We start from the raw sequence: 12,719 nt of genomic DNA, 5'->3' as shown, positions 1-12,719 counted from the left end.
ACTTTGAGTTGCAAAAGAAAAAAGCAACCCTCAAATTTTTAAATTCTCACTTTGCTGTCAAAATAAACTGATACTTGACCTTAATTTCTACCTCTGTCAATAGCAGTTTTATGTTACATATCCATAATGACTGCACAATAGATCCATTGTATTGATGACAAAACATCAAAGCATTAAGCAAACTACCCAAATTACGAGATAAAGGAAGACATCAAGGAGACAGATGACTATTACAAAGTTTCTTTTGTTTGTTTTAATAATTTTAACCATTAGCATGACAAAAGTGAGACACATAGCCAGTACATATGCATCAGTTAGGCACAGATACACCTAACCTTAATAACGATCTACTACAGTTCAAATACTCAAATGAGGGGAAAAAAGGGAAATCAGATGTCCTAGCAAGACAGGTAATAATTTGGGTCATCACCGAAGCCTAAATGAACCATTATGCCCAGCACACTTCATCCATACTAACTACAGTTTCAAATTCTCTGTAGTCCATAGGGAACCGACTGTTTACATTTGGTTTTCTTTGCAACCATACAAGCTAGAAAGGTTTGTTTAAATTAAAGCTTTGATTTTGTAGCACAGTTTTGTGGCCACAGAAATGCAGGATACATGGGATCCTGCCGAATGGTGATGTTCAAAGAAAGACTCCAGCTTTACTTTTGGATCCCGGATCGTCATGCTGCGTTCACAATTGTAAAAGCAGTTCCATTTTTTATTCAAATGAAAATACAAGCTCAAATTACTTTTATTCTGTCATAGTTGCAAGTATACATTTTAGACAAGATCCACACTGGCCCTTTTTCTTAAGCTCTATGAACTGTACAGTTCTTTATTCTCATCCTTGCCTACTTGCACAAGACGTGTTCTTTTTGAACACCGTGGAGTGTTCTTAACAGTATGGAAATGAAGACATTTTTCTCATGAGATCACAGAAAACATACTTACATTATCATGTTAAATTTTAAGAACTATGCCAACATACTTCCAGTGATCACCACTGAATGAATAAAAAAGAAACGTACCTACTACCATGAGTGTGAACTCAAATCCTCTCTTCACAGACTTCCGGTAAACTTGATTTGGAAGATTTGCAAACCCCACATATCCTTCAAGGTTCTTCTGTTGCTAAGATGAGATATTTCGAAGAAAAAGTTAAAAGAAAAGCTTGCAACGTCTTATTGTGCTTGTATTTTAAGCTATTTAACAGTTTGCTTCATTTTCATTTTTAAAGAAAGGTGCTATCTATCCTACCTCTCAAGACCCTAAGCTGCCTACATCAAAGACCATGCAACGTACTGCAGCAATAAACAGGAAACCCTAGTTTTCTGACTGGATTGCTAAAAGACTGGCACAGGAAGTTAGCTATGCTAACAGTATTTTCAGTAAGTTCAATTGCCGTGTAATGAATGTGCAAGGACAATAGTGTAAAAGTGCAAACATTAAAATATACTCAACTTTGTTCCAATACCCATTTGAAACACATGCAAGTAGTATGAGTGTAGCTCTCCTATAGTTTTGAGTCGTGGTGGTACTGCCCCAATATTATCAGGACTAACTTGACAGTGACTTCTGCATCACACAATTGGAAGCCTTTATTAATCCTTTCATGGTAAATCCGTTTCTAATGTATACTAATGCAGCATGTATTGCAACAGACCCTTCACACATGCAAAACCTTAGTTTACTTGCACTCTGAAGGAGTCATTCAAAATATTGCCTACTATGAAAAGAGATGAGAATTTTGGATGTTATCCATTACTCCTTCTCACAACAACAAAAACATTGAATGTGCTTAAAATGCCTCTCCATCACTCTACTAGACCTGACAAACCTCCAGAAATCAGCCATGTCATGTTACTTTTAAACCATTCTTTCAGTAGAATTCTATCAATGGGCTTGTTGATCAGGCAGGTCTGAGCATCTTCTGAGATGAGACAATTTAGTTCTTTTACAGAAAAAACGAAAATACTTTTGACACAATTGCCTACTGAATGCAACACAACATACTGTTTCACATGGAGCAACGGCTTTAAAGCCTTAAGTTTTATATCCATCCGAAGTTGACAGGATGTGATTTGATACCACCTCTACCTCAGATTTTACAACACTTATGCACATCCTCGGAGCTGAAGCACTGTCTACAAATTGGAATTCTCCTTCCCACAATTAACTTCAAGAGGACAGAGGGATTCTACAAACATACAAAACGTCATCTGTTCTACTACAGGCACTATTGCCTCAGAACTTGACTGCATGGGATGGAGTACGGTCGATTTAAATTTAGTATGTGGTTGACTCATGTTTATTTAGATTTTTTTTCTAAACACTGAAATCAACAAGTAAACTTGTTAGAGTAATAACTTCTAGAGTTAAAAATATATGTTTATTTTAAATTAAAGCAAACATTCCTTGCAAGGATAGAAAAACTCTCTCTCTTTTAAAGTCACTGAATGCAAATAAGAATTAGCTTCTTTGCCTAGTGCTGTGAGATTGCAATGAACTGACTTTTTGCTTTAACTGACGTAATTGCTTTCTCCATTTGGCAAAGAAACCATTATTTTCAATCAAGGCTACGCCACTATAAAGATATATTATACTGGTGCTACCACTGAATTTAAATAAATCCAGAGTCTGAATTTAGCAGAACTGTTTTGAAAGAAAGGATTAAATCCTAGAACAAACAATTACCAGCTCTAATTTAGTGATAATATACTAATTCTCCTTCAAGTTTAAAAAATGCAGTATCTTTTAATTCATTAACTCATAGAGAATAAAAAAGGAACATTTAATGACAGCCTGCTAAAGCCAGGCATTGTAGCTTCGAGTTCAAATACACACAACAGGACAAAGTACTTCTCCAAATGTGCAAATGTTTGCCTTCTGTCATCAATAAACTCTTTAAGATGCTTTTTGATTGAATTCAGCCTTAAGTGCTGCACTAATCTTATCTTAAAGGTTTCAAAAGATTTTAAAAAAATCAGCCAGAAATGTAAAAATCCAGGGACCATTTTACTTCTCCAAGCTATTACTACAACTTTTGAGAAATACGTTACATTTTAAAACACTAAATAGGAGCCATCGCTTCAGAGACAGTACCTCACAGGCAGGTGGATGCTCTTTAAGGCATTAAAACTTTCCTCAACAGGGCAGGTCCTTAATAACTATTAAGAATATGTAATTGCTATTCATTCTACAAGGTGTAAAAGACCTAATCATATTCAGACACTCCTTATAGTTCTACTTGTCAACCAGTCACCTGCATCTGTAGGAATTAAACCTACATGCCTTTTAACGGAAGCCATACTTACAAGAAACAGCTTATTCCTTGCTTTACATCTAGGTATTATTTCTTTTGCTTATAAGAATGCCTTTAAAAGTAATTCTTGTTTTAAATTATTTTTATCTCCTTTCCTTCCTCTTTACACAGAGTTGCACATTTAGAACAGTTTTACTTCTAGGAACTTTAAGAAAGCTGAGTATGAACTGCTAAGCAAGAACATATGGCAACTTTCAGGTTGTTTGCTCCATTAAGTGGATGTACATTTACATCCATAATTTGCTTTATTTTAGACAACAAAATATAAATTCCCCTAATCAGAAAGATGTCTGAAGTGTCATACCTGGCGTTAATGCTGTGTTTAACTTCAGCATTTATACTCTACCAATAAAGAGAGACTTTCTAAAAACCAAAGTTGGTTGCCAGACTCAGATTTCTGGTATACCAATATCAATTAAAATCAGTGCTTTCAACGTACAGATTTTGAAAAAGGTCTTAGTTGTTCGGGAACCTTCTGCTTCTAAACAGAACAAAAAACAAAAATCAAGGTTCTTAAATTCTTTAAACAGCTTTTACAAGAAGTTACTTATTACTTTTCTGTTGAAGCATTAGCCTCCACCGTATGTATCACTGTGTGGGGTGAGATCTCATGTTTCCAATACTTACAAGAGCTTCTCCTTATCTTTTATTCCTTCCTGGTTTTCAACCAGCTGCTACCTAAGCTCAGTTTCAGTTCACCTACTAAAGCCTTAATGTTTCTTCCATTTGCACAATAGCTGTAATATGTCTTTATCAAAGGAATACTTACAGCTACTTTGTAAACAACACATTTCCATCATTTCCAGTGTTGAAGACATGGATAGAATACATCCAAGAGTAGTCCAGTAAAATGATGAATGTGAACCATCACAGCAAGGAGCCCACACAGGCACAGCAGCAATCCAGGGAGAGTAACAGGGGTAGTGCGAGGAAAGAAAGAAAAAGAAAGAAAAGTTACTTACATTTGATCAACAAAGTTACCCACAACATTCTTAATCTAGTATACTTAGAATACAGCGTTTTACGCAACCACAATTTAGTCTGTTTTATACAGACAGCTTCCTTTCATGATAAGGAGCTACACAACTTGCAAACCATTTGCCAGTACAGGTGGTCACTCAGTAGTCCTTACTATTCTAGATGTTCAGCGTGCTTTCATTTACCATATGCTACCTGAACCTGCAATAGATTCATAGGTGTTAGAATAGGTATTTTTCTTCATAGGTGCTCACCACAATATGTAATCTAATTTCACCACGCTACTGTACATTCTTTTTATTTTAGAGTGGAAAAGGTAAAAAGATCAAAGCCATCATCATCATGAACACCTCTCAGGTTTTTGTATTTCTTTATCGCTTTATACATTCAGTGAGCAGTGCCAATTCACTTAATTTCCCATACTGAGCATTAAAGCAATACTGCAAGTTTGGGCATAACTGTCTTGGTAAAACAGCCAGAAAATAAAGAACAAATCAGCGTGCACAAGTTAAGTGCCTTTTTAATATCATCTGACTCTGTAGATGACAAAAGATCCAAGCTAGTTCTCCAACATGACACTTAGAATATTTTAACTATAAAACCGTATCACAAAGACCCTTTAAACTTCTGGGGGTTGGTTTGTTTGCTTTTCCACTAAGTATCTTCCAGTGCTTGAGCATTTCAAGATACTGTTACAAGAAATAAATATATAAATCTCACTGCCAAGTTCTAAGACAGCAGTCAATGATGCTACTGAGCCCTAACACCCAGTTTTTAATCAATTCCATACTCCCATAGGCTCAGAGCCTATTTCTAGACAATTTACACTGTCATGAATACTAGCTCAAACAGCACTGAGGTTCCCTTCTCCTTTACTACCTAGTGGGATGTGTGCCTTCTGCTTTTCCAGTCCCCCTCACAGCGTATCAGCGTGCAGAGCCACAAGAACTCTGCACATTTAGTTCTTTGCTGCTGCACTCTTCCAAGGAGGCAAAAAAGCAAAGCCCTGCCCATCAGTCCTAGTCCCCCTCTCTACCTGCTGAAACCAAGACCCAGCACAGGACACTCCTTGCAGCTCTGGAAGGACAGATGCACATGCAGCAGAAATGAAGCTAGCTGTAAAAGCTGGGAAACCAACTAACATTGCAGACACCGCAGAAATATAAACACCCAGAAGTTTTGATATCAAGCACCAAGTTACTACCATTTATCATGTTGCACATCACCACTTTCAACTTTGAAACAAGGCAGTGCTGTGAAAAAACAGTGACATCCACATCAGTTTGCCAAGCACACAGTAGGGCCTGGTTCCTGGTCAAAACCAGTATCATTACGTTGAACAATGTAATTTTCAAACCATCACCCTGTAAGGATGGCCATCGGGGTCAGGCCAACGTTCCTGCCCTCAACAGCGGCCCAAACCACGCATCTAAGGTACTGCATACCATGGAGTAAATAGACAGCGCTATTTCTCTAAACACGTTGGTAGGCACCACAACATACCCCTCAGGCACTTAAGATGGGGGTATTTTTCCACTTAAATAGCATTTGACTGATTCTGCTTCCATGCACTTGTACACCCTTCTTAGCATCACGTCAACTGAGTATCCACAAAAGCCCTGTAGCAAGGGCTCCCTCCGAATCCCTCTACATGGTTAAACAGATGACCTTCTCAATCCAAACTCCTCACCTGTTAGTTAACTGGCGCACAGTGCTACCTTGGAAAACAGCCTTAATAACCGAGCACACTTCTCTGAGAAGCAGCTGTTTCATGCCTCTGATCACCTCCAGTGCTCTTCTGCAACACTTCCAGATCTGCAAGCTTCTGGAGAGGTCAGGTGGGAACTATGCATGGTATCCAAGAGGCAAAAAAATCACAGATCTACACAGCCACATCACGTGGGATCTCCTGTTCTCTGTTCCTTTCTTATTTTCTCCCAACACCCAGTTTGGTTTTCTGACTACTGCTGAGTACTGAGCTGACGCTTCCAGGGAACCGCAGCACAAGCCCAAGACCTTTTTCCCAGGCTGTAGCAGATGGTCACAGCTCCCTTCTGAGCGCACAGCACAAAAGCAGTCTGTATATGGATCACTTTACATTCCCCTATGCTGTGTTTTAACTATCAACTTTAATCAAGTCTTGTAATATTTTTCTGTAAGCCCTCATTGTCATTCGTCATCTCTGCTCTCACTTAGCACAAATGAAAGCAAGTCATACAAGCAATTTCACGTTGGCCTTAGCTGACTTATGATGCATCCAATTTGTATGCTCAATGTTACTTTAATAGAGGCTTGCCCCAAGCAAAATGCCAAAGCCCACATAAACAAGCAGCAGAGCTGGTGCTTTTAGATCCATCATTTGACCTGGTGGATTAATAGCCAACAGCAAGCTGCTGTAACTATGCAAATGATGAGAAGAAAGAAAGGCGGCACTTTCCTAGGAGGCAATCAGAAAATCCTCATTACCTTGCCTTCCATCAAATCTATCATCTGTGTTGTCACCCAGTCACTGTAATTTACATCTCTCCTTTATTCTGAGCTGACCATGTCCAGGAACAGAAAAATTCCAAGTCATTCTTCAGGTAATACCATCTGGGCCAAAAGATGACTGACATTATGCCCACTGCCTGACCAAACAGAACACCTTATCCCCTTATCAAGGAGAAGTGCAAGTCCAAGGTGAGCTAAAGCCATTTTTTGCCTCTACTACATGCAACCCAAGAGCTCAGCTCAGAGCCTACATGGCTAAGTGCAGCTGTTGCGCACTGCCAGCCTGTTACAGGATGTTATGATAAATGTAAAGGATTTACGACCTAGCCAAACCAATGGCAAATATGAATGAAGACAGCTGGAGAGAAAAAAAGGATAAAATAGAAAAACAGTTCGACACTGGGGGAATCTTTGACCTGGCCAAAGCTTTTCTGTTATACCAGGGCTTTGGAGCTTCTCAAAGTTATTCTAAAAGCAAGAAATGCAACACATTTTTCCCCTATTCTCCTTCTACGATTCATCATCATTTTAAAAAGTCTCCAGAAGCATCCCAGAAAACCCAAGAATGAATTGCTGAGCTCTGACTACACTATAAACAACACAAAATAGTCTTAGAAAGGGCACAGTTACTTGCTATATTAGGCATGCGATAGCAATGGCACTTAACAATGCAAACAGAAGGTAATCATTTTTAACTTATTCCATGCATTTGGAACAGTGAATGCATTCCCAACATAATATTTTTTTTCTAAAATTTACATTTGCTACGCAGCCAATCTGCTCCTGTACGGTATCTAGGCACAGGGCAAGTTTCTCTTATATGCAGTTTACTTTGAAAATTCTTTCCTTTTGGCAGGTCCAGTATCTTCATCTGCCCTAACACCGCTTTCAACAAAGCTAAAACGATCTTTTTAGAACTTTTAACTAATTTCTCCATACTCTTTAGCCACAATATGTCTATTCAGTTTCTTACCATCAAGTTATAAATAGGATCGGTTTAGGTGAATTTCCAGTTTTATACAGAAAGACTATTCTATAAAGCACTATTTCCTTAAATATACCTGATGTTGTAACTTTTTTTATTATTATTATGATTTTGTCCGTTGCAACAGTGCTAGTTCTTTAAAGTTCCGCAGGTTTTGGAGATTTCTAGGAACTGGGGTGGGCAGACTAGGAGATACCCTATCGATATGTTCGGGGCCTTAAAAGCTTCCCACAGCTTGACAAAGTCTGCATATTTTCCGATTTTCAATATGGAGGCAATGCATAAAGCATACAGCTAAAACACATACCCATCTTGCCCTACCTCATCCCAAAGGCAGAGAGCAGCTGTATGTTTTGCAATTGACAGTTTTTTGCTCTTAAAATAGGTGCTTTAGGTAGCAGTATTTAGTGTAGTAATGCTGTTACAACACCCCTAGCACTTGTTATTACAATAGATAATACCTTAACCTTGCTTTTACAAACAATAAGATATACTCAGTCCACATTTACAACAAATACTAAGTTTAAGAAGCATGTAAAAAACAATCTGAAAGAGGAAACTCATCAGCTACAGCTGTAGAGTTAAGCTTGTGCTGAACATCTACAAAAATGTTTTTCCTTTCACTGTTGAAAGTATAAACATCTGCCGAGTCAATAACATCTGCCATAATCTGCACAGCAGAAGTCTAGCACTGATGAAAGGGAAACTGGCACTCCTATTCCCTCTAGTACACATCAACTGCAAACAGCAGAAACCTACTAAAAACCTTTTGTAGAAGGAAAGCTTGGCTTGCGAGTGCAAGCCTGGGGTCTTGCCTACACTAGAAAAATTTAAAACTCCTCAAAAGGATCCAAAAGAGAAAATTCTTTCCATGTGCAACCATTATCAAGAAACCATGATCTCTTTCAGCCTTCAGGAGCGAACTGATCAAATTAGTAATCAGTAACTTCAACCGCTGATGCAGTGACTGCAGTTTCAAGGCAAATTGTTCCTCCAAGTCTCACTGGGCGTAGCCACTGAGTCAGTATCAGTGAAGAGTCAGCTGGCTTCAGACACTCTCTCTCTCTCTCTCTCTCCCCATGCCAGACACTAAGATCCGGTTTATTAACAGATAGCACTGAAGCACATGAGATTTCTAAGAGCAAAAGGATTCTGCACTGCAAGAGATCAGAAAGAGCTGGCAGCACAGTATCTGCTGGGCTACAGGCAACGCACCCACATGGAAAGTGGAAAACTCCAAAGAAAAACAAAAGGAACATAACAAACACACTAGTAAACCTTAGTTCACCTATTATAAAAAATAAAACAGCTGCTCTTCATAGCCAGTGTGCAGCACACAAGGGCATGCCTGAGCAAACGGAGAAGGCTGCAGTAGCTGCAGGGACCACAGACAGTGCTGTCATTCTTCCAGCGGCCAAACAAGTGCGAGAAAGCAGACAACTGCAGGAAAATGAAGCCAGCTAACTATTCCAAAAAAACAAAACTAATGATGGATAGGATGGAAAACAAACAAAACAAAAAGTTGTCAACCTACAAAAAGCAGGCCTGTAGAAGTGCAGCGTGCTGAAAGAAGTCCTACCTGAGATGACCCCACAAGACATCCAGGCCAGCCACTCGCAGCAACAGTTCTTGTGTCATCCTCTACTACAATTAGCTAAACAATTAATTCATTTAAGGAAAAGGAAGCTTTCTTTTTCATTTCAAATATAATTTTAAGAGTACAAACACACAAGTTGCAATTTGAAAGCTGCTTGTTCTCTTTGTTCATTTTCCCACTTTACCCTTTTTTTTAAGGGAAGAGAAAGGCCTTAAGACTGGTTGTAGAAACTGACACACAGAACTCCATCAGGTAGCAACTTGCATCTAACTGCAATGACCCATTTGAAATCAAATTTGATGACAAGTGACTGATTAGCTTCTGCTCCATAAAGCAGGGGTGAAGAGGCGCAGAAGACAGGGATGCCTACAGGAAGGGGTCACCATGAGGCAGCCAGGGGAGACAGCGTCAGAACAGCAGCAGCCCAAGCACCGACCAAATGTGACGTAGTGTTATCTATCACTTCTGACTTTCCTTTCTAACTCCTCCTCCTCAGACTTGCTAACACTGAATGTTTATTCTGATACAAACACAAAGGCTAAGCTTGAAGTTGAAAGATGCAAAGGAAACATATTTTGTAAAGAGCTAAAATATGAAGGAGCTTTGTTTCAAAATATTTCAAAATAGATGAATCTTTATATGATTCTGCTATATAAAACCTCTGAGAAAAAAAAATAAACAAAGGAATCTGTACTCGGCTTCATATTTCACGTCCTTTGTCTAGTTAGTTTGTGTAAGTTTCCCAAAGAGATGTAAATAAACTTGAAAAGAATTAAGAAAATGGTGGGAACTTTCTGGCAGTTTTACCACACTCAAACTACCTTCACCTCCTGTGAAATCCATTAAAGTAAAGGTTTGAGAAGAGCCACCTTTCAGGAACCAAAAATTCTCCACAATGTAGGCAAGTGCCTCAACTTGGAGACCATTTCAAGTCTTACTCACTACTGGAAACCTAGTAGAAAGGACAACAAAGCGTCCTAACAGCACCATTAAGAAACATGTGTAAGTGCTGTGCTGCCAGGTACCAGTTTTGATCCTTTGCCATTTTCTTTTAATCCAAATTGAAAATACTTTCAGCTCCTTCAGGTTCACATAATCCAAGTAACATTGTATTTTTCTGCAGAATTTGCATACAGATCAGTCAGTTAAACAGAGACTCCGCAAGTGGTGATACATCATGGTTTATAGGTCTCACTCTTTAAAGTGAAGTGCTGATTTCCTCCCTCTCCACCCCAAATCTTTGGGTGAAGTAGCAGCAGCAGCCAGGGCTTGCTACACCTGCCCAAACATCGGGGTGAATTTTTCAGGAAGAAGAGATTCCTGCAACCCGACTGCCCCTATTTCAACTGGGGTGCTTAGAAGAAGGCAGACATGCACTTTGTGCCTACTTCTGCTCTGTGCCACGAATACAGAAGTAAACCCATTTGGCTCATCAAGGAGACGTAAGGCTGGCAAGCCAAGAATTAGCCCATTAGGCTAGAAATGCAGCAACACCAGCAGACCTATTTCAAGTACCTTGAGCACGCAGACAAGCCACAGAGTTCAATCACTCATGCAGAAAGACTCTGGTACTTTCACCATGCTCCAGGTGCAGTGTATGCCCCGAGAATCTTGAGAGAAGTTGCAGCACGTTTTTGTTTCTGGTAACACCAGGAATTCTCACTTAACCTACCTAGGCTGAAGGGCTTTTGCCATGTATTTCTGCATGGTGGATGCCACCCATTCCCATATGGAAGCCATCTGCTTTCCTGTATATTCTTTTATTTTCCTACACTAGTTTCTATACCAAATACCTCAAGTTCTGACTTGCAGGAGGCTTCACCAAGACAGACACTCTGAGCTAAAATTTTCTAAGAGACACATCCTTGTCACTTGCCTTTTACCATTTACTGCTTTTGGGCTGGCACAAAACAGCCCTCTAGAACAGTGTGAACTGAGCACTTTTGATAGCACTCATCCCTATGTCTCAGACAAGCAATTCTTTTGGAAAAATTAACATATGAGGATATCTCATCACTAACAAGATGTTATCAGCTGAACACATTTAAAATCATTTTTATGAAAAAAATCATAGCGATACCTAACACTGGTAGTAGGTTAGGTATTTTTCCACAGCATTCATTTCCCCTCATAACAGCACATTTTAATGACACAAAGACAGAAGTCAGGCTTTTAACTACAAGCTGAATTTTCAGGATACTCTAAAATCATATTTATTCTACGCTTCAATATTTCTGCAAGATGCATCAAGAATCAAGAAAAGCACCTCAGGATATTCTTAAATTAAAAAAATAAAATCCTCTAAATATTATAACTATTTCCACACTTCCCGTGGAATGCTATGTTTATAATAGGAAGAACTCTAATGAGACCAAAGAGATAAAAATAACAATCAGGTGCTATTTCAAAGAATGATGCCAATTAATAGAAACAGTCAGTGTGTTAATCTCAGATGCTACCAAGTTCTGAAACACAGCTGGCTGCCTGCATTGTTTTGAGCTATTTCTTAAGCTGGAGAGATACCACAGAAAGATAGTTCCCATTGTAATTACTGCATAAGGAAGACAGTAAGTAAAGCCTGGCTGCCATCAAGATCTCACACTATTGCAACCCACAGGGAAACATCCTGATATGAAAGAATGGTCCATACTGATAATAACATTAAAGCTAGCTGATACATTTTAAGATGATTACAATATATAATTGGTATCTTACAGATGAGAGGTAATTATAAGTTGGCAGTTAGAAACCCTAAGTTTGGATTTCATTTATTCCACGTAAAGGAATTCATTTTTACCTCAGTGATTACTGCAAACATTTTTCAAAGAGGAAGGCAAACCTTGGGACGGCATTCAGCACACCGACAGTCCAACTCCCTCAGGTGCACAATTGATGACTGCAAGGACCACAGCCACAGCTCCATCATGGTGATCAACAGCATCATATCTGCTCGTTTCCCAACTTCCCAACTACTTTAACTCCTGGCACTAGACACCAAGCTGGCTGTGAAGAGCATGTGTTATGCGGTCCAACATGTAGAGCAGCAGACCAGCTACGCTGCACGATTAGCAATGCTAAGTTTTAGAGTGGGAGTTCGCACCTCTCCTTACCTGGCTGCCACACCAGAGTGCCTGACAGCCAAGATTCACAACTGGGAACACAGCTTGAGAGAACAAGAAACACAGGGTCATTTTCACTACCAAAAGTGAAAAAGAATTGAACTTAAGGAAAACGGGTCACCTTTACCAAAGGGGATACTGATACTGGATGCCTTGCAGGCATATCACTAGGCAGGAAGCAAGAGACACAAAGCGAGGACCAAGCAAAATTCATTCCACAAC

At 39.2% G+C, this 12,719-nt stretch overlaps 1 protein-coding gene across 4 annotated transcripts in view; it reads right to left on the bottom strand.

The window, feature by feature from the left end:
* SEPTIN7 (septin 7) overlaps positions 1–12,719 on the bottom strand; it is an 81,242-nt gene that overhangs the window by 61,281 nt on the left and 7,242 nt on the right. For 2 of the 4 annotated variants that reach the window (XM_040545656.1, XM_040545660.1), the window contains exons 2-3: positions 4,098–4,102; positions 1,035–1,137 (exon numbers count right to left, since the gene is read on the bottom strand). In XM_040545656.1, coding sequence (XP_040401590.1) covers positions 1,035–1,137; positions 4,098–4,102 — 108 coding nt within the window. The remainder of the gene's footprint in view (positions 1–1,034; positions 1,138–4,097; positions 4,103–12,719) is intronic. The other 2 variants (XM_040545658.1, XM_040545657.1) reach the window with 1 other exon arrangement.

Source organism: Cygnus olor, chromosome 2, assembly GCF_009769625.2.
Source record: "Cygnus olor isolate bCygOlo1 chromosome 2, bCygOlo1.pri.v2, whole genome shotgun sequence".
In the NCBI taxonomy this organism is placed as follows: Eukaryota; Metazoa; Chordata; class Aves; order Anseriformes; family Anatidae; genus Cygnus; species Cygnus olor.
This window is presented reverse-complemented; position numbering and strand designations above follow the sequence as displayed.